The 22390-nt window shown below is 32.3% G+C and overlaps 4 protein-coding genes across 4 annotated transcripts; 3 read left to right on the plus strand and 1 right to left on the minus strand.

Annotated features, from left to right (window-relative positions):
- Window positions 1-385: 385 nt before the first annotated feature.
- Window positions 386-2635, plus strand: LOC125826869 (uncharacterized). The gene is made up of 3 exons (XM_049506210.1): window positions 386-740; window positions 1528-1770; window positions 2543-2635. The coding sequence occupies exons 1-3, from the start codon at window positions 481-483 to the stop codon at window positions 2577-2579; spliced, it is 540 nt and encodes a 179-aa protein (XP_049362167.1). The 5' UTR covers window positions 386-480; the 3' UTR covers window positions 2580-2635.
- A 956-nt stretch (window positions 2636-3591) lies between these two features.
- LOC125826438 (RNA polymerase II transcriptional coactivator KELP) lies at window positions 3592-7106 on the plus strand. The gene is made up of 3 exons (XM_049505768.1): window positions 3592-4018; window positions 4616-4721; window positions 6844-7106. Exons 1-3 carry the CDS (start codon window positions 3695-3697, stop codon window positions 6933-6935), a joined length of 522 nt encoding a protein of 173 aa, XP_049361725.1. The 5' UTR covers window positions 3592-3694; the 3' UTR covers window positions 6936-7106.
- A 1419-nt stretch (window positions 7107-8525) lies between these two features.
- On the plus strand, window positions 8526-10527 carry LOC125827043 (uncharacterized). The gene is made up of 2 exons (XM_049506401.1): window positions 8526-8759; window positions 9473-10527. Exons 1-2 carry the CDS (start codon window positions 8631-8633, stop codon window positions 10517-10519), a joined length of 1176 nt encoding a protein of 391 aa, XP_049362358.1. The 5' UTR covers window positions 8526-8630; the 3' UTR covers window positions 10520-10527.
- A 3268-nt stretch (window positions 10528-13795) lies between these two features.
- Window positions 13796-16730, minus strand: LOC125826300 (B2 protein). The gene is made up of 5 exons (XM_049505621.1): window positions 15838-16730; window positions 14806-14906; window positions 14596-14679; window positions 13990-14100; window positions 13796-13902 (listed from the first exon to the last, which is right to left on the minus strand). The coding sequence occupies exons 1-5, from the start codon at window positions 16484-16486 to the stop codon at window positions 13861-13863; spliced, it is 987 nt and encodes a 328-aa protein (XP_049361578.1). The 5' UTR covers window positions 16487-16730; the 3' UTR covers window positions 13796-13860.
- Window positions 16731-22390: the final 5660 nt, after the last annotated feature.

Raw genomic sequence — 22390 nt, forward strand, 5'->3', positions numbered from 1 at the left:
TGGAGATGGAATTCCTTCTTTTGGTCTGTCTTGCATCAAAAGCAACGCGTAATCCTACCGTCAAGAGTTCTTGACTATTGCATCAGAACAGGTTCATCTTCGAAGTATTTTTCCGGTGGTGGGAGAGGGGTTAACGACCCCAAAGGAGTAACAAAACAAAAACTACATGTTATCTTCAATCTTTACCTAAATACAAAATTTAACCATACTTTGCTTGCGTAGTAGCAAAGAACGTGGTACAAATGTTATCTTTTTGAACTAATGTAATATAGTTTTTTACTGAAAATAAAAAAAAATAAAAAATCCATAGGTCTATTATTTTTTTAAAATTCTAATATTATTTCCTTTTTTCAAAAAAAAAATAAATTATCATTTTTGTTTTGCCTTCTCCTTGGTGTCAAAATGATGTCCAATAACAAACATTATCACCAACCATAAGGTTCCGGGGACTGAGCACAGCGGAGCAGAGTGGCTGAGAAGATGATCACCGCCACCACCATGGCCACCGGCGGTAGCAGCTCCGTCTTTCTCTCAGTCCCAACATCACCATCCCAAAAGTTGCAAATTTTATCTCACAAACAACTCCTTTTCACTAACAAAAAGTGGTCTACATTGCCCTTTCTCTGTTCTTCATCAACTTCTTCAACTCCACTTGTTGAAGAAGAAAAAGAAAATGGGTCTAGTGACGATGTTCTTCCAGCTTCGATAAATGAAGAATCTAGTTCAGTTTTACCTCCCGGGTATGCTCAATTTTTCTGCTTTGCATCTGGAATGTTAACAAAGTGTTAGAAATGTGTGATTCTTGTTAGAGATGTGATACTTTTTATTTATTAATATTTGTCTTAGAACAGACCTTTATCTCTCTAACTTTTTGATAATCGATAAATTACAGAGGACCAGTGACATACTGTTCAAAATTTGGTGTTTAATTTTCGTCTTTAGAACAGACCTCTCTCTCAATTATCAAGTTCACTTGTGCTACTATTTGGTCCAAAAGCTTAATATTGAACGAACAGTTAATGAGACTCGCTAAAGTTAGACAAATTGGTTACCTCTCTTGTGGGGTTTGTGAGCTATTGTATAGAAGTGGGGTTTTACCTGTGTGCACCCAAAGGGCAGCGGGTGCGGGTATCGTTTGTCATCAAAAAAATATGTTTGGATTAGATGTTTCAGTCTTGAGAGATCGTACTTCCTTGAGCTATTGTATAGAAGCGGGGTTTTACCTGTGTGCACCCAAAGGGCAGCGGCTGCGGGTATTGTTTGTCATCAAAAAAATATGTTTGGATTAGATGTTTCAGTCTTGAGAGATCGTACTTCCTTTCAAACCGTAGAATGTGTTTCTGCTACATTAGAATGTGAATTTTCCACGGCAAGTTTAATAGTTACAGAGGGCTGAATTTGGGAAACTGTAGTCTGTCTATAGATATCTTGACTATGATTTTGTTTTACGCTATTTCATTCAAGTGGTTGCTGATGTAAACGAACATATTCTGCAATGTTAATGAATTGAATTTGATGTGTTTACAGAGCATGTAACGGTTGTGGGAGAGTGGAAATTGAAAGTGGTTGTAATGGCGAAGGACGTATACAAGGAGGGATTGCAACAGTTCCAGGTTTTGGTTGGTGGCCGATAAAGGCTTACAGGCCTTGCCCTGCTTTTGTTGCTTCTGGTGGTAGGTACAAAAGGTTTGGACAAAGCATGGATGAAGTTGTCTCTGGGAAAGGCGGTAGAGTTAGTTCTGCCGGAACTGATGCTGAGGTTCAATCAAGGTATAGATCTAATTAGTCTATTTCCGCTCTTTTCATCTCTTTGTGCTTAGCAATTGTCGACTGTCTGCTGATATAATGAGTAGCTTAACTTGAAATTATTAGTACAAGATACTTGCTGATGGATAGCGGAATGATAAAATGGAAATAGTCGTTACTCTAGCCGAGGATCTTTCTGAAATAGCCTCTCTACCTTCACGAGGTAGGGGTAAGGTTATGCATACACTCTACCCTCTATAGACCCACCCATGGGATTTCACTAGGTATGTTGTTATTGTTGTAATCTGGCATATCATACCAGAAGATCTGAACCATCACCGAATCTCACACAAGCAGCCGCAAAACAATTTTTGGATCATACACTCTGCTACTCCATTCTACTGATTGTCTAAACGTAGCCTAAATGACATAAAAACGTCAAAAACTACTACTCAATCCCAAGCAAGTTAGCGTCTATGTCCATGTCGTTCCATTCAAGTTCATCCCAGTCCATTTTATAGAGACTTAGTTGCTCTAGTACATTTTGTCTCCCTGATCTTGACTGACTATTTGATGCACTATATTGCCTTCATTGTTTTCCTATGTTACTCCTTACCAACCAATAATTGGTGGAACATTCACAGTAAAATGAAAACAACTACTGCTATTACTACGCCTCGATCTCAGCTATATCAATCCTCACCGACCATGTTATGAGCTCTCAAGTACTTGAAAGAACTTCTGCAAAGCTAGTAACTCGTAACTTATGCTTTTCATCTTATATCAAACTTTGCAGCACGAAAAAGAACGGAACGAAGAGATCGAAGAGCTAACTGTTGGAAGTTAATTTCAAGAGATCAGAGGTAGTTTGGCTGAGCACGGAGTTTAAGCTACTAACTTGGCAGTTTCCTTGGCTCTCTATAGGCTTTTTTGTGATGAAAACTTGAATTGTGTGTATTTATATAAGCCCCAAATGCTATTCGTGTTAGCAACTCTAATCAAGATAAACTATATTGTTTTAATTTCAACTATACTAATTAGTTTGCAACTAGTCCAGATTCCACTCGGGGACTACACTAGGTATGTTATTGTTAGTTTACACTTTGCAACATGAGTACACTTGGATCTATCTATTAAATTTTTGGGGGAAAACTTATGTATGCCTGGTTTTTGCCTGAAAGGCGGTATTAATTTTTAAATTTTTAAAAATGATATAGAGTGAAAATTTCGGTATGGAGTTAACAAAATTTCGGATTAAGAGGGGGTTCGAACCCACAACTCTAGCGTTTCACATTCATTTCTTTACCACTGAACCGTGTTCACAAGTTAATATACATAAATAGTTTTAAATTGTTTAGTAAAAATACAAGGTCTACGAAAAAGCTATTGGGTTTGTCCGAACCCACGAACCCACGAACCCACTCCTAGCTCCGCCTCTGTTTCTAATTCATTTTTATTATTAACTATAGTCATTTTTCAATCATTGATGAGACCTTTTTTCCAAGGTCGAATATGACGATTAGTCCATCACCTTCTTTCTCTCGTAGTAATTTTTCTTTTCTCCTATTTTGGTAGATCTAGAGAATTACAAGTCCTCCGTCTTAGATTCTGTCGTTGCTGCCATTTGATTCATTGATACCATCCGAAAGTCTCATGCTTACGCTAGTGTTATTTATGATTTGATTATTTTGGCCAATAATATTAATTATTTTGATACATTCAAAATTATCATTTAATTTATTTTTCTTTTGAGAGTGTGCGAACAAATTAATAATACACAAGTGAAAATGAACAGATGAAAAGCATGTAATAAATGTAAATGTTACTATAAATCCACCCCTGCAAAATCACAAAAACCTAAGTAGAGTGAGTCTTTTCATCTACTTTCCCAATTGAGCTAAATTCCGCCCCTGCAAAAACCTTTTGAAATTCCACAACATTCTTCGAAATGGATTCTGAAACTTCCATCAGAATCGAAGAAACAGTACTCGATATCCTCAAAACCTGTAACCTGGAAGAAGTTTCGGAGCAAAAAATCCGAAGAATGGCTTCAGAAAAGCTAGGTCTTGACCTATCCGAACCGACCCGGAAGAAATTTGTCCGGCAGGTGGTGGAGAAGTTCCTTGCTGAAGAACAAGCAAAACGTGAGGCAAATGCTGCTGATGAAGTAAAGGAGGAGGAGGAGGAGGATGATGAAGAAGAGGAGGACGGCAAAGTGAAAAGCAGCGGTGATAAGGAGTACGATGACGAAGGCGATCTCATCGTTTGCCGAGTGAGTTCTCATAACTGCTGTAATTCTGCTTTCTGAAATGCTCTTTACTCTTGTAGTTTTGGTTATTATCTGTTTGGCGGAATGATCCAGGAGGCCCTTGTACTTGGTTCCGATTGTCATTTTTTAAACACTTGAGAAATTAAATGTTAAAGAAAGATTTATTTTTTAAAACAATTTTCTATTTGGATTATGATTTATGAAAATTTTAAATTTTAAGCACTTAAGAGTCCCTGCAAGATGAGAAAGTGATCAACTTTCTGAGTTTTTGCTTACTTGTACTTGCAAGATGAGGGAGGGGATTTCTGTTCTTACAAAAACAAAAATGATTGATTAATAGTCAATAGAGGAAAGATAAATATAAGAAGCTCTAGTTTAAGAACTTGAAAATCTATATTGGCTGACATGATGGAACTGATGCATTAATCCTAGTATTTGGAACTCAGTCATTCAGAGTACTTATTAGGGCTTATCATAATGTGATGTGAAATGTTTGTTGTTTTCTGTTGCTTTATTGCTGCTAAGCTGATGTATCTCGATGTTCCTTTTTGGGTTGATACAAAATATATTCTTGATGTTTTTTTTGGGAATTCAATGTAGTTGTCGCATAAGAGAAGAGTGACTGTTACTGACTTTAGGGGAAAAACTCTGGTGTCGATAAGAGAGTACTACAGCAAAGAGGGCAAGGAGTTGCCTACTTCTAAAGGTAATAATCATTTTGTTAGATTTTTTATTATGAATTTGCATACAAAAGTTTGTGTTTTCTCATTTGAAATAAGCTTAAGTGATTGGCTGATTGCTATAGTTAGAAATGAAGTCTGTTGAAAAACTTTAAATCATAGATGTAAAGCAAATTCTTTATGCATTGAGAAGTCAAATCGCACCATGCTTGTGGTTTGGATCACTACAAGGAGAAAAAGTACATTCGTATTGCTTGATCTTAAAATGTTCAGCTATTTGCTAGCCATTTTAATGCTGCTCTGAATTGCATTTCCTATGTTATATGGGGTAGAAAGAACTTCACTGAAGAATTTCATCACTTGCTGGCTTCTTGTTTATATTCTCTTTGCCCAAAGTTTTATCTTTTAGAGGTATTATTAGTTTGTTGTACCACGACCATGATATATGTGTGCTTTTATGCCCTTTGTGGTCGAATGTGGCGAATGAATCCACTTGCAAACAGTTTTCATATTAGTGCTCAACTATCCCCAAAAAAAAAAAGGAATCCCGTGTTACCTAAACATGAGTTTATTGGCTTCCTCTACTGCTGTCACTTGATAAAGTCGAGACAATAAAAACAAGAACAGAATTTCGCTGATTATAAGCACTTTCTGGCCCTATCACTTAGTGGTCAATAAAGAAGAATTTAAAGGTTTTTACCTTGAGCACTTCTTCCCCATTTTGTGGCAGTTTATATAAAAAATAAGATAAGTCCTGGAGCGAGTGCTTCTGGCCTTATTTTTTTTAAGCCACTTCAGGGAGTATTGTATGGTGTCTCGAAAGCTATCTACATTCTGCTCTTTTAGTTGTTTATTTAAATAAATGGCTACTTTCTAGTATTGTCTAGTGGTTTTAGCTGATTCAAAAGGAACCTTGTTAGTATTTGATTTTAGTTTGTTTTCGTTTTCTCGATATTATCTGTCATTTTATCTCTATCTTTGTCCATCTTAACAACATGTCCACCACTGTCTGCAATGGGGTTTTTTGCCACCTCTATGTTCCTCTATCCATATGTTATTCAACTCCATCATCTGGAATTAACAGTGGTCCCACCAACATAGCTAATTATATCATGTTGGAAACTAGCTTAATCAGAAGATACAATTTTCGGAAGTGAAAAATGAAAGATCTTGAGATTTCTTCAGCATTTTTTCTAGACTCCATTTGCTTAGTAGAAAACCTCAGTTATTAATTTTGAGACTAGCATTTGTTTAAAGCATCCAATAAGTATTTCTGACCACACACAAGTCACAACAACCAAAAAGAAAAAGTCTTTTGGGGGAAGAGTTTAGACTGGTTATCTGCAAGGAATTTATGGGCCATTTATTGGACCACCTAGATATTTTTCTTTCTGATCTTTTGTTGAATGTACAACTACAACAGCTGGTTTGCGTTCTTCTCTGCTTTTCTCCTCTTCTTTTTTTATTACAAAAGGTGTTAAACTTAGCCAATGAATGATCCAAGTTTAGAAGCAAAAGACCCTTTGGGGTGGCCCAGTGGTTTAGGCTTGGGACTTCCATGTTGGAGGTCTCAAGTTCGAAACCCCTTGCCAGCGAAAGCAAGGGGTTTGCCTTCTGGGTCGAGCTCATCACACCGGGCTTGCCTAGTGCGGGTTACTTCTCCTATGTGGTTTGCGAGATATTGCATAGGAGTGGGGCTTTTACCCTGTGAGCACCCAAAGGGTAGCGGCTGTGGGTTTCCCTTGTCATAAAAAAAAAAAAGTTTAGAAGCAAAAGAAACGGATGATGGTGGTACTGATGATTTGTTGGGGATGCCAAAAAGGGAATTTTTGATAGAAGTAGGTGCTTGATTCCCCTTCTCTTTTTTCCTCTTTTTGATGAAGTGCTTGAAGTTTGAGAAAAACTAAGAAGTGTTGGGTCCATCACAAGGCCAAATACTGGAAAATATGGTACTTTATGCTGTTCTATAAGATGTTGTATTCTCTGAGTTCCACTATCGGAATTTTCACCTTGTTGGTGAGAGTTTGGTTCCCCACCTCGTAATCCTTTCCCCCCCCCCCCCCCTGAATTCATCCAAAGATGAAATTGCAAAGGGTAAAAGAAACCATAGGACCACCTCTGCTGATACTTATTTTGTGTCCCCTGCAGGGATAAGTTTGACAGCTGAGCAATGGGCAACTTTCAAGAAGAATATTCCTGGAGTTGAACAAGCCATAAAGAAATTGGAGTCGAAGTCTTAGTTTAGTTTTTAATTTTGGTTACATGCAGTAGTAATATTTGAAGTACTTAAATACTAGGAGACATGTTCTTTTGGGTAAATTGGCTAACTTTGGTTACATGCATTATTATGCCTGTTCTCTTGGGTACAAATGTTCTCTAATTTGAGGCAGCTGGTTTTTGGAAACACCAAAGAGAACCTTCTATGATTTTACATGTAGTAGAAATAGCGTTTTTTGGCCCTGGCTCCGAAAAGTAGTCATTGTCATGGCGTTTCAAATTCCACCGGTGAAATATTATGGCAATTGTAGAATTCGCATATGAAATTTGATACTTAATTGGAGCTAGTAATTGTTTTTGTGTATTTCATTGGTAGAGTTTGAAACTTCGTGATAATAGTTATTTTTTCAAGGTCGAAAAATGGCTATTCATGAATTTTATCCCTTTATTATTTCATGCTCTATATTTTACTTCATCTAACTAGTCTATAGCTATGTGGTCAAAGGCTAAACTAACTATTACTAGCCTTTACTTAATAGTCAAATTAGTTCTTAATTAATGACCAAAAGAGTTAATAAAAGGATGAAGAATCGATTATATATAATTTTTGGATAGTTTTGTATTATAATCGATTTATTTAACTCCTATGGTTAAGCGTTGGTTACCTTGTTCTTATAGTAGATAAAATACGAGACTATTATTACACATTTCCAACCATTAATCGTATGGACAAATAATGTTTCTGGTTGATATTAATTGAAGAAAATAAAGTAGGCCATATGATAATTTTGACATTTTGTTTATGTGGTCTAAAATAGAGTAGTATATTTGTGGGTAGGTGCTATATTCCAAATTTTTAAGCACATAAAGTCCAAGTACCATTATAACAGGATGGCCCTCTTGTGTCCCTTGCTACCACATCCCAAATTTAGCACCATTTCAATGCCTACTCTATCTACCAAGGGCAAATCTAGGGTGGTGGGAGCGGGTTTTCGAAAACTCAGTTGTATAGATTTTATATTTATAATAAAAAATTTGTTGAATATATAATAATTTAACAGTAGAAATGAAACTCGCTTAAGCTCTGTTAATATCTATCTTAGATGTTGGCAAGTGTTTTGGTAAGAGAGAAATATTTACTTGAAAAAAATGAGTTATTTGTTTGTTTTCTGATATTTATAAATAAGAAGAAATAAAATATTATTTTTAGAGTAATTTATATAATTTAAGCAAACGCTATAGGGATGAGTAACCAAAAGCAAAAGAAAGAGATAATCAGCTGAGGCCTGAGGGCTGAGAAAGCCACTTATGAAACTATTTTCTTATTCTCATTATAAAGTTTCAAGAAACTTGTTGTTTTTTTTTTTAAATGAAAAACATTTTTCTTTATACTACACACCCTAAGTTCCATCCACAATTGGAGTTATATTACTTTTCAATTCATTTTATTTTCTCATGGTTAAGGATAATGGATGAAGAATATAAAATAATATATGCCACGTGTCGTATCAAGATCCATTCATCCAAAATCTTGTCTAAATTCTCAATTGGTTGTCTAAATACCAATTGGCAATACCAAACACCACATATATCATTTTTAAGGCCAAACTATATCCATATGTACTCCTCCTAGTTAGTTCCATAGCATAACTCACAAACTTAGAAAAACTTAAAAAAAAAACATATTTCATTGAAATTCAAAGTAAACTTTGTCAAGTATGGGTTGTGCCTCCTCCAAGAGAATAGAGGTTGCCGTCGACGTCTACCGTCCTCCGCCGACGAGCTTCGCCGTGTTCGATATCAACTCCATTGAAGAGCCATGGCTCAAAGGTGCCAACAACAACAAGGTATTCTTAGTTTACAACTTATCAACTTTCTCACACACAAAAGAATAGGAATGATAAACTAATAAGAATTGAACATTACATGTCATGATTTCTAAGAAATAATTATCTCAACACATAATTAGTTTCTCGCTTTATCCTTAGTAGTAATTGTTCTCGAAGACTATAAACAATTCAGAAGAATAAATATTTAATGGAAGAGAGATTATATCTGAAGACATAAACAAAGGCACAAGGTTCAAAAATCTCTCATAATTAATATTTTTTAAAGACGTGAAAATAAGAAATACAACAGATAATTTGAAACGTAAGGAGTATTTGTTATTGTAAAGGTTTTGCCTATATTAAGCTTAAAACGTCTCATACAATATACTATAACTTTTATGTATAGATATCCTAGTTAATTTGCATTTTATTGAATATTCCCTAAATATTTGACATCTGTTTCATTTCCAAAAAAAATATTACTATGTTAAAGCATTTATAAATACAATTGTTGTCCCAAATCAGACGTTAGTGGAGCTAGAATTTTAAAAAAGAACATTGATTTTATGTGTATATAGACTATAGTATGATGTTTTTTAATTTGACGGAGAAGTTAATTTCTCCCCTCTAACTCCGCCCTTATTTGAAAGATTATTAATAATTTCATGTATACTTCTATATTTAATTTATTTTATCGATGACTTGACATGATATATTAATATTAAAAATAGGTGGAAGAAGATGAGTTGGATCAAGACGAGCTAGACGAAGATGAGAAGCCAATAAAAGTAGTACAACCAATTCTTGAAAAACTCAACTCTTCTATTGATGATTCTCCTAAATCTTGGGATGAAGTTAGCAAAGCCTTAGAAGATTTAAAACCCACTCTACAAAATCCACCACCACAAAAATCACCTAAGAAAACCCTCCTTGCCCTACCGGCGCCGCCTCCACCGCCACTCGAGGCGGCGGAAGATGGCGGCGGTTCACCAAAAAGAAAAATTCCAAGAAAGAGTTTTTCCTTTCATACCCTTGAAGAACTTGAATCCAAATTATCATCAAAGGATTCCAAAAAAAACAATGAATTCAAGAAAAAAGAGGAAAATAAAAATTTCCAAAAATTCAACAAAAAAAATGATACTCAAATTGTTGTTCATAATGGGGAAGTAGCACATCAAAGGACTCACTCTGATGAAGGGTACAAGCCAGTAAAAGAGAATATATTTTTGTTGAGGGACAAAATGGAAAGGGAAAAAGAAGGGAATGTTCCAACTTTTATAAAGTTTAACCCTTTAAGTGACTACCTCGAAAAGTGCCCACCACATGGCGATGACTCATTGGTCGTCTACACGACGTCGCTAGGTGGCGTGCGTCGCACATTTGAGGATTGTAATAAAGTGAGGTTAATTTTGGAATCTCATAGGGTGGTTTTTGACGAGCGTGACGTGGCGTTGCATGGCGAGTTTCGTCAAGAGCTGAAGGAGTTGCTTGGAGATGGGGAGAATGCGGGAGTACCGAGGTTGTTTGTGAAAGGGAGGTACATTGGCGGAGTGGAGGAAGTGGTGCACCTGAACGAGACGAAGCGACTCGGGAGGATATTGAATTGGGCTAGGGTGGAGAGGGGTGTGGGGAGGTTAGGATGTGAAGGGTGTGGTGGTGCTAGGTTTGTGCCATGTTTTGATTGTGGAGGAAGTTGCAAAGTTGTGAATGGGGATGTTAAGGAGAGATGTCCTGAGTGTAATGAGAATGGTTTGATTCATTGCCCTATTTGCAATTGAATAATTGTATGTATTATCGTACGAATACTTAAAAGATTTTAAATCAGTGAATACAGAGTGATGTTGTTACTTTATGAAGTCGTTACGAACTTAGTATTAGGTTCCTAGATTCTCAACATGCATGTATGCAACTACTTTTGCATATATATAGTTTTTGTGATTGGATTTTGTATACTTTTTCATGGTTTGGCAATTCAGTAATATGGAAAATATGAAGTTTTTAATTGAATGATTTGTATTATGGATAGTATACAGTTTAATTTTTCGAAGGAAGTTTTGTTGAACCCCTTGCGCTTCCTCAAATTCGCACCTCAATACAACAAGGTAAGAAAATAAATAGGGAGTGGAAAGGACCTTATTGGGTTCGAACCAATTACCTCTTGATCTGTAATATTTTACTTAATGACGGATAAAATACAAGTTTTTTTTAGTAAAGTTCTTAATTTCCATGTGACAGAAAAATAGATTGATATTAGGGGAAAACAGAGTTGATATTGGATTTTGTTCAATTCTTCAGATTTTCTCTAAACAATTTTAATGTTGAGCATAAAATGCAGTATAGAGTTTTAACTTGTCACCAAAATGGATTTAGAATTTAAAGTTTATAAATTTCTATAATGATCTTTAGTTAATATAACATAAAAATTGAATTTCTAATCAAATATTTATAAATATTTAATAAATTTCTTTATACATATACACCATCTAAACAAAAAATATTAAATTTTGAAAAACTCAAATATCATATATAATGAACCCTCCCGCTACCACGTAGTCTCCAATTGTGTATTAATGATAATGGGCCAAGCTCATGTATTAGGCCCAGCCTTGTGGGCTGAAAACTAATGTGTTAAAAAGCTCTTTTGTAAACTTCGTCTATACGACTTTAGTTTAGTGATAAGAGCGCAATAAGTAATTTTTTTAAGTTTTCACTTGACTTTACGTTAGAAAAAATTATTGAATCTTGAGACATATACCTACATAAGATGAAATATAAGGATAGTATATTGTCCATGACACACGACTCAAGTTAAAAGAGAACCTTCAGATAGTTTTTGTGACTTCTTTCAACATGAACTTATCAGCAGAAGTCTAATATTTAAGTAGAGAAAATAATAGATAAAAATGAGCTTATTATTGACTAATTTTAAATCTCAAACCATGATTTTTGAAATTTCTTGATTATTAAAAAGGTATCTTTAAGGAATTACATAAGAGTATATACCAACCATGTGATGGTTGGCAAATACATGAACTTGGTCCATTTTCATTAATAAAAGAATATTATAGTGCATTAAATAATTTTAAAAATAGGACATTCTAGAAACTTGTAAAGTTTGTCACATGATGAACAATATTTCCAAATTATAACAAAGGATAATTTAAAGATTTAAGAAAATTAAAATTTTAATCACCGACAAAACAATTACATACTATTAACATTTTCTTTTTTGTTTGATAATACATTTTGTCCTTAGATTATTGATAAATTATATAATTGGCTATTGTGATGTATAATTAAATATATAAAACTTTTAATTTATTGAAATATGCACTTTAGGTCCATTTGTTCCTTTCAATCCAACTTCAGAAACTTTTCTTTTGAGTCGAGGATCTATTGAAACCATTTTCTCTATTCCACAGTTATAAAATTACGTTGAATATGTTATTATTGTTGTTGTTTGTTGTGGTTCCATATGTCTTTTCCTTGTTATATTTGTAATCTCTTTTAGTAAAAGTTATATTGAGCATATTGATAGATTTTAATAAGATTAATACACAAGAATAAGGTTTTTTTTTCATTTATATAGAAGAAAAATACAAATTTAATACACAATATTAAAAAGAAAAGTACACACAAAAATCTCATCAACTTCACATGCCCATCTTTAAATTGGTTTTGGTGACCAACCAATCTACTTAATCTTAGAAAAATGTCTAAATCAAAGGATTCAAGTTTTATGCACTAATGAATACAATGTAATATATTAGTAAAAAAAAATCTTACTAAATTATCATATTATAAGGAAAAAATTAATAATTACCTAATAAGGATTCTAAGTGTATGAACTTCTTTGGAATAAACTTTTAAATCAAATGCTAGGGTCAACTACCACTAAAGTTTTTTTAACTTGGAATTGACACATAAAACAAATATATTATTTTATATCACCAAAGACTTGGTCAATTTTTGCCAATGAAGTGCCGTGAAAGAACAGTTGAACCATTTTTTCTTTTTTTGGTTGTGAGTTGTGACATTTCAACAAGTTTATAATAAAATTTGAAATAATCAAACTTTTTGTTCAATTATTCCACAACCAAATACATAAAATTTTCATGTAACCTTTTTTGGACCATTAGATCCTTACTATGTTGACAATTTCTTGCAACCAATCTTGTGACTACTAATTTTGAGTTCAACTAATTGTGCTTTTCACATAATCATATCATCTAATCTAAAAATAATTAGAAAAAAAGTATTACTACTTCTTTTAATCATGACCGATATCTCAAAAACGTATTCTAGCTCTAACTTTCCACGGATCACAATGCATTCCCACGACTCATATTATTTTATTTAGATTATACGTATACAAGTATCTTTAACATAATCTATTTACGAATCTAAGTCCAAATACGAGAAAATACGTAAAGAAACTTTAATATTTTTTCTAAAAGAATATTTTCCAATTTCTCTTCATACCAAACACACCCTAAATCTCTCAAATTTTGCTAACAATAAACTCTTTGCTTGCCTCTTAATAGTCTAATTACAAAATAATTCCAAATCCAAATTCTCTACTTGTACCAAAAGAACCAAGGCATTTTAGACTATCTTACCGATCTAACTTAACTAGTAGTCTCGAATTCAAGACCTGTGTATTTAAAAATCCTTCATAAGTAGCACTATCGCCAACTGAGGCCCTATACGAACCGAATCAGTCGAGCCTCAATGCAGGTAAGTGAAAAATCAAAAACAAAATATACACCAAATGCATTTTAGATATAGCAAAGAGGAAATAATAGGGTAGTAATAACCAAATATAACTTGTTTTTTTTACTCATATTTCACTTATTATTATACAGCAAATTCCTGCTGGATTACACAATATAGTAATATAATAATATTTGTCTCCACACAAAAAGTGTTTTTCCAGATCATTATATTCTGGATTTATGTATATATCTATATACAATAGATAGATAGTTTTTTTTTTCTGCTCTGCAAACTCTCTTCAGTATTACTAGAAGCAAACTCTTTTTCTCTAATCAACTCTTTTTGTTTCTTCCTTTATAATGGTATATTGTCCATTCTCTGCTTGTAATACAAGAACATTCATTTAGTTCTTGTTCTCTTCAAAAATGTCGAGAAGAGAAATAGCCTGCAAGAAAATACACTCATGTTAAGCGAAGGATTTCGTTTGCTTCATGTTTAGACGATGAAACCAATCGATGGAGATAGTAATTACCTCTGGAACGTTTAGCTCGAGGCGGAATTTAGGGCCATCGTAGTGGTGAAGGATTGGCCTGAATGAATCCTCTTCAAGTGGTTCACAGACTTTCCTTGTCACGACACGAACCTGTAATCAAAGAAGAGATAAGTCGAGATTCAACAAAAAACAACTCTAAGCATTTTGTCAAAATGTGTGACCATCTCGTCTAACAGCTTAATTAGACAGAGCACGCTTCTATTTAGTTCATTATGTCTGCAACGGGTTCCGATTTAGATTGATTGTAATACATCTTCAAGTTGAACCAAGTACACACTATTAACTTTAGTCAGGTAAATCAAAGCAAAGATGGTAGGCTAGTCACACTAATCAACTTTTGATGACGATCCAAATACTACACGACAACTATGTCTCAGTCCTAAGTAAGTTGGATGGGCTAATATGAATCCTCACCGACCATGTTGCTCCACTTAAGCTCACTCTCAAACCAGTATTGTACAAAATGAAATGCAAACAAAAACTAATACTAACATGATCATAACATACACCCAACTAATTGGTATCGCCTATATAGATCTTTTAGTTCGAATCCAAAAGAAATAATATGTGGAATAACTTCCTTACCTGAGCAGGAAAGCGAGATTCACCAGGGTTCTTCTTGTCCTCCCAGGCCGATGGATCAATATTTGACCCACCAAAGCTTGCAGCCTGCAGTGGTTTATGCATTAGCTCGACAAAACAAAACAAAAAGAATGGGATAGTCCTACTAAATTCTCCATTTCTATCAACAATGTATAATGCAGATATAGTATAGAGATGCACAAAATTACAAACCTCAAATACTCCGTGAAGCTGATGGGTCGAGTAGTTGTACAGAAAAAGAGGCAATCCAGGTGTTATTTGCCTAACTGAGTCCCTGTAACGTGGGGGCAAGCCTGAAATATAATTGTAGTAGTATCAGAAAAAACACCAATCTTAATGGAGTTGATTAAGAATACTATGTTTTATTAAACAGGAGCATAAATCTTAATGGAGCTAACAGCGTAATTCATCGCATCAATTGAATGGATTATCACTCACTCTAAACTGGTAAGAGTCAATTACAGAATCCTCTTTTTATTAAACAGAAACACAGATCTTAATGAAGCTAAAAGTGTGATTTTCTCTGTCTGAGAATAATCAATACTAGAAAAACCATTACAAGATGTAAAGATTCAAACTTTAACACTATTCAACCAATTTCTTGAACATAAAGGAGAATAAAATCTAGATTAAGATTGCTTTTACTCTCAATTCTTCAACAGATCTTTAGATTAAGATTGTTTTTAATCTAAACAATCTTGAACCAATTTCTTGAACATAAAGGAGAACAAATCTAGATTAAGATTGTTTTTAGTCTCTCAATTCTTCAAACAAATCTTTAGCAATTGCCTATTTAGCATCCTATTAAACCAATCAAGATCCATTCAACATAACTCAGCTTCATCTATTAGCCAAAAAATCTAACTACCAACAACACACATCAAAAAAAAAAAATACCAATCAAGCCAAAACAACAAATAATCAATACTAGAAAACCATTACTAGATGTAAAGATTCAAACTTTGACACTATTCAACCACAATTTCTAGAACATAAAGGAGAACAAATCTAGAATAAGATTGCTTTTAGTCTCTCAATTCTTCAAACAAAAATCTTTACCAATTGCCTATTTAGCATCCTATTAAACCAATCAAGATCCATTCAACATAACTCAATTCCACCTATTAGTCAAAAAATCTAACTACAAACAGCAAGCATCACAAAAATACCAAACAAAAACAAACAAGCCAAAAAAAGTGAGAACAAAAGAAAAAGATAACTTACCAAAGAGCTCCCTTTTGAGATTCTCAGCCATAGTATCATTGTTGCAAACAAAAATATATCCACCAACCGTCTCATTTCTTGGCAAAGATTCTGCTGGTGGCAAAGTCTTAAACCTTTTATCAACACCATTCTGTTTCTCACTATTAACATCCTTGTTACTCTCTTTAACACTCTTGTTATTCTTCTTCACACTTTTATGCTCATCTTCAAAAAATCCTTTACCAAATTTCTTATTTATCCCCCTTGTACCTACTGCAACATTATTAGTACCCTTACTATAACTGAAGTTCAAAGCTTGATTTGAGTAAACCCCTTTGTTGAATCCACCATTTAAACCAACCCCAAGTACCCCTTTTCCGGCAGCACCACCGCCGTTCGCCGCCGTGAGAGCAGATGGGTCAGCAATTTTCCAGCCATCGTTGCTAAAAAGATTGTAATTTGACTTGTTTGAAGAAGTATTAGCAGTAGAGTTGAGGTCACCACCTACCCTGATATCAAAATTTCTTCTTTCTTCAGGCCTTTTAGAGCCATAGTTACTGCTCCAGATTGAATCATTCAAAGAGAGATTTGCTAAGTTGTTGTTCTGCAGACGAAGCTGGTCACTGAACTGCCAGAAAGATGATTGATTGTTGTTGTTGTTGATCTCCATGAGCTTTTTTTTTGCGGTTTTCTTGAATACCCAAGTGAGGAAATTGTGTAAGATTCAAGCTTTACTGTGAAAAGAATGATTTTTTCTGCTTTTTTTTGCACTTTTCTTGAATACCCAAGTGAGGAAATTGTGTAAAGATCGAAACTTTATTGTGAGAATGGATTTTTCTACTTTTTTTGCACTTTTCTTGAATACCCAAGTGAGGAATTTGTATAAAGATTGAAACTTTATTGTGAAGATGGAGAAGGTGGTTGAGTTTATATGGAATTAAGGTGTAATGGGGTTGAGGAAATTTCTAAGAAAAAGAGGATGGTGGGGTGGGTGAGGAGTGTGGTGGGGTGGGCGTGGGGGTGGGGGTGGGGGATGGCGTGTGAGATTGTTAAAGGAGAGTGTGAAAAGTAAACATGTACTTAATAAAAAGGAAAAGTGGAAAAAAAGGAAAAAGGGAAGAAATTTGATGGGATCCAAGAGGAGTGAAGTATTTTTAATCCATCATAGTGTTATTATTTTTTTGTAGGAGTATCTAATAATAATTAGTACTACTATATCTCATGAAATTTATTTATGAAATGATGTTATTATAATACAAATACATTACTTTTATCTTTATATGACTCATAGCTTATTTAGTCAAGCTTTCAAAATCTATTTACGGTAATAACATAATGAAAGAGGAAGAGTGTGAACAGATCTAGATAGCTTGTTTCCGATAGATTCCAACACTTATAAAATCTATTTCTTTGAAAGAAATTACTTTTTTGCTAGAAGTTTTTTGAGCAAATTATTTAAAGAACAAGTAATTTGTATTACCAATAAGAGTTGTGGTGGAGTGGTAAGTACTTATTTATTTTTAACCAATAGGTCTCGAGTTCGAGCCTCCTCATGTACGGAGTAGCCTTTGTTAGGAAGTGTGCTTTACCCCTCAATGTGGGACTTCTCGACGCGAATTCGAATCTAGATGAGCTGCAATGTGGTATCGGATATCGGGGTGGAAAAAAAAAAGTAATTTATATTTATTTAATCGATTTGAAAAATAAATTAAATGATATTAAATTTTATTAGTACTTAAAGATAATAATTAATTAGATTTTGGATCTATATTAGGTGGGCGAATGAGAGAGCGATGACGGCAAACAAAATAAAAAATCACGCGGTTTAGAAAAGCTCGGAAAACGACAAGAAATTGGTGTTTGTCATTTAAATTTGTCAATAATTTTTTTTTAAAAAATATTTAAATTATAACATATTTAAATATATGATAAATTATTTATATGAGATATCTTAGATTTCAATTTTGGAAAAATAATTATACGTATTCTCAAATGTTCATTTATTTTATATAAAAATAAAAAGCTAACTTAATTACCTATTATATATAATAATAAACTGATTATTTTATCTTTTATGTCTCACATTAGTTTTTTTTCTCTTTATCTTGGATTAATAAGTGATATTCCTCTAAAGATTTTCAATGAAAAATATCTACTAAAAATATTTTATCATCTGATTATATGCTCAATTTTAATAAGCTAAATTTAACGGTCTAAATAAAATTTGTCGAAAAAGTTAAAAGGAATATCAGTTATTAACCCTGGGTAGAAAGAAAAAAAACTAATATGAAACATAAAGATAAAATAATCATTAGATAATTGGGACTCTAAAATTTTGTTTTATATTCTATTTTGTTAAATTTTTCATAAAGATATTCTCAATCATCTCCAATAATGATTTTATTTCCTTCCTTTATACTTTACCAAAATATTTATCCTCTTTGCTTTTACTTTTTTTTTCCTTTTTTGTATTTTTAAAGCAGGATTAAAACTTGATAACTGGTTAATTCATTACTTAATTTCAATAATGGCATGAAATATTCATTTCATTTACTGATTTAACAACTAAATGTGGCATGCAAAAGCATTTTTAAAAATTCATTTTTCAAATTAACGTGATTCATAAATTTATTTTTCTCATTCAATTTACTCTAGCATGACTTTTAAATTGTATTTCATTTTCATACTTGATTTTAATGCAAGATCTAACATAAATAGTTTTCTATCTTAACATAATAAGGATAATATTGTGTACCATATGCACTATCTTTTGAATACACCACTTATAAAATTATATTGAATATATGTGTTGATGTAAAAGTTTTTAAATTTATACTAATAAAATTAAAGACGTAAAACACATGTAGCTTACGTGAAAATATATATATACTTCTATTTTATATGACATAAGACAAAATCAGTAAATAATTTAAAGTATATATCTTATATTTAAAATGGATAAGGATAATTTCTAGAAGGTCATACAAATCTTGTAAATTTACTAGTAGCTTCCACTCCAATGAGAAAAAAGATTTATGTTCACATGAGGAATTTTTATTATTTTTATTTTTATTATATTTTTTTGGTGCTTAGTTGCTAAGTTAAGACTCTTTTATACACTTGTGAGCTGTGACGTGGAATAACACGTGTTATTTATGTGTTGTCACATGAAACAACAAGGTTGATGTGGTGTGGGCCTTTTAAATTAGGTGGCTTTGTATTTTCGGAAAAAAATGACATAATAATACTTTTTATTTTTCCCCAGTTTTTTTCGCAAAATTGTTTCAACCAAATGTCATTAAAAAAAGTATTTTTATTTTATTTTTGCAAAAAATGGAAAATTACATCTTCAAATTGGTAAGTCAAAAATTCTAAAAGTAAAAATAAAAAGGTTTGGAGAAAAATTCCAACAATTTGAAAAGATAAAAAGGAGGGGAAAATTTTGTCTAGCATTCAAATTTATGAAAAATAGTGAGATTTTACTTGATTTGGTAGCAATATTTTAGCTCCATAACAGAGTGGAAAACACAATATGAAATACATTGTATATCTTATACATTATAAGTGTATAAGTGTGTATATAATTTTATGTAGCGCAATATATTATATCCCCGCACAAAATAATAGTACAATATATTATATTTATATGCTTAATAAGTGTATCGGCACATGATTGTATCCTTGTGTATCTCCACATGATATACATTATATATGTCTATTTGTATTCACCCGCTTAATAAGTATATCCACACATCTAATAATATCCTTGTGTATATGTTGTAAAACTCTAAACAAACGTTATATCATTAAAAAAAGAACAAGAATTTTTTTCCCGCAAAAATCGTAAAATTTCATTGCAAATAGTCTCAAAAAGGAATAAAATGTTTTCCAAAAAATAGTTCCAACAATTTGAAAAGAAATAAAAAGGACGTCTTTTGGGCTTTGGTTAATGGGCCCACTAGTTTGGACCTAGACCCGTTTGATCTCTGGGCTTGTTCGCCTCTTCAACACCGATGAGTGATGACCATATACATGGATTTCTATTTAGAGAAAATTGTATGAAATAACAAACTATTAATTCAAATTAAATGTTATAGTTATAGTTCATTTTATTTTTAATTCAAGCAAGCATTCCATTTTTTTGTCATCTGGTTCGGTATATAATTAGTCATTTTCGGTATACAATTACTCATTCGATATACAAATGTATAAAATACGTTTGTGTTTGTATAAAGTGAGAGAAAAGTGTATATACAAATACAAATACATATATTTTTGTTCTACACTTATAATTATACAAATACAGATCGTATTATACAAATTACAATGTATAAATGAATTTATACAAAACTGAACAATTTGTATAAAATTGGATGTATCTAGCGAATTATACAAATCAAAAGTTTCGTAGCAAATATAAATTTTGCTATGGAGTGCAATTATGCAAACTATAGCTATAACATACAAATATGATTTTTATGTTTGTTATATGTGAAAGTTGCTCATTTATTTATGACGGGTCATCTGTCTCTACATGATAAGAAATAATAATCTCGAGATAATTAATTTCATATTCAATTCATGTTATAACTTTGTTTGTTTCATCTTTCATACAAAATCGACTTTAGTAAACGGTCAGTACATAGTTTAAATTTGATTAACAAATGTCATGTTTTGCTAAGTTATTTTGTTATTGAAGGATCTCTTGTTAAGTTATTTTCATGTCTACTTTTACTATCCTATTTTTTTTATTTGTTTAAATATTAATCCACTTATGACCAAAAAGACCTAATTAATAAGAATTTTGCAAAATATAATAATTATCTTAGACTATTTTCACGTCAAAATAAAAAAGGAAAATGTTGAGTCTTATAGTGCATACACAAATTCATATAATACCCATGACGTAATTTAAAAGACATATTATCGTTGCAAAGAAGAAGAAGTCTCAAATTAATTTCATTGAATAAGTCATGAATAGCATATCTTACAAAATCATTGGTGGGTGGGGAACCTGTCAAATAGTCAATGCCTTGGAAAACTATTTTATCAAATATTCAATCTAATTAAACAGGAACTTAATATATTATGGGATATTTTTATCTTCAATTTTCTTTTCTTTATACTTTCAAAAACCTGCAAAATCTGATGACTCCTCACCTCTATTTAATTTTCTATCGTGTGGTATTCGAGTCAGATTATATCACGTGATATTCAAATCATATTGTAAATATACTTTAATTGTTTCACTTAATATCAAGATGTAACGAACATGAACATACTTTAATTTAATTTATTGATAGTTTAGTTTGCTTCGTTGAAGTGAAATGTCAAAATATTTATCATGTAAATTTTAAATTAATTAGGTCATGCAATGAAAAATTAGGAAGGAAACTTTGAATCAATGGTAAAGTTATGTTATCGTTGTAGGACCTACATATAGTTCATGAGTTCAATTCGTGTAATCAGTCATTAATGTTTATGTCGAGATAGACGATTAACATCACACCCTTTCGGAATGAGACCGGTCTATGATCCTGCATATGTTGGGTCCCAAATGGTCCTTTTATGCAATGAAAAGTTCGCAAACCTTGAATTTTTTTCTCATTGAATGAGGAAATAGACAGGTAATTGCTCCATTTGACTTTAATATAAGAAGATCTTAAATCACGATTAATCGACTTTTATACCAACAAAAAAAAAACTCAAACTAGTTGTGGATATACGCAGATCCACCTTAGGCGGAAAGAGGTCTGGTGTACATTTTTTTTGAAAAATTATGTGATATATAGAAATTAAATGTTAGTTATTATGAAGACATATTTAATTTTGCACACCCTTAATACAATAGAGAAAAAAATATATATTTCACCAAATTTCTAATTCCGCGATCGATTGCAAATACTTAATATACTTACATGTTTACCTTGTTCATTAATATATATATTACAGGACAAATAACATTATAATTATTCGATATTCAATATCTACGCTTAAAAAATGAATACTAAAGTCATTAATTGATTTTAATAAAAGAAGTAGTTGAGAGTTTAGGAAGGCCTCCAAAGAAGATACTTTACTATTGAATGCTCCTAGTCTACAAGTTGTTCATAGTAGTAAATTTTTCTTTATTAAAAAACTAGGTAAATTACAAGTTTTATATTTTCTTTATTAAAAAGCAATATAGATTCTAATACAAACATCAATAGTTACTCCAAAACTCTTCTTTTTAAAGATAATAAAAACTCAATAAGTGTGATATCTACGATGACTTCTACCTGTTTTCAAATCAGATAGTATATAAAAATTATATTTAAAATATATTTATAGGTAGAAGATACGTCTTATCTGATGAAATGATGAAATAGAGAAGAATTGAAATTTTAGATCAATCCAAAAACAAATTGGAAGAATCCAAGGTCTTGGGGTCAGCGATCTGCCAACCACATTTAATTAAGGAAAATAGATCTCTCGTTATGAAATTGACTCATATATACAAATGACTTATGTATACTCTTTTCCTCCAACGAAAGTGAAAAAATAGGGACAAATGGAATATGACCTAGAGGATGGA

Source organism: Solanum verrucosum, unplaced genomic scaffold (genome assembly GCF_900185275.1).
Source record: "Solanum verrucosum unplaced genomic scaffold, falcon-dt-bn FXZP01000060.1, whole genome shotgun sequence".
NCBI lineage: Eukaryota > Viridiplantae > Streptophyta > Magnoliopsida > Solanales > Solanaceae > Solanum > Solanum verrucosum.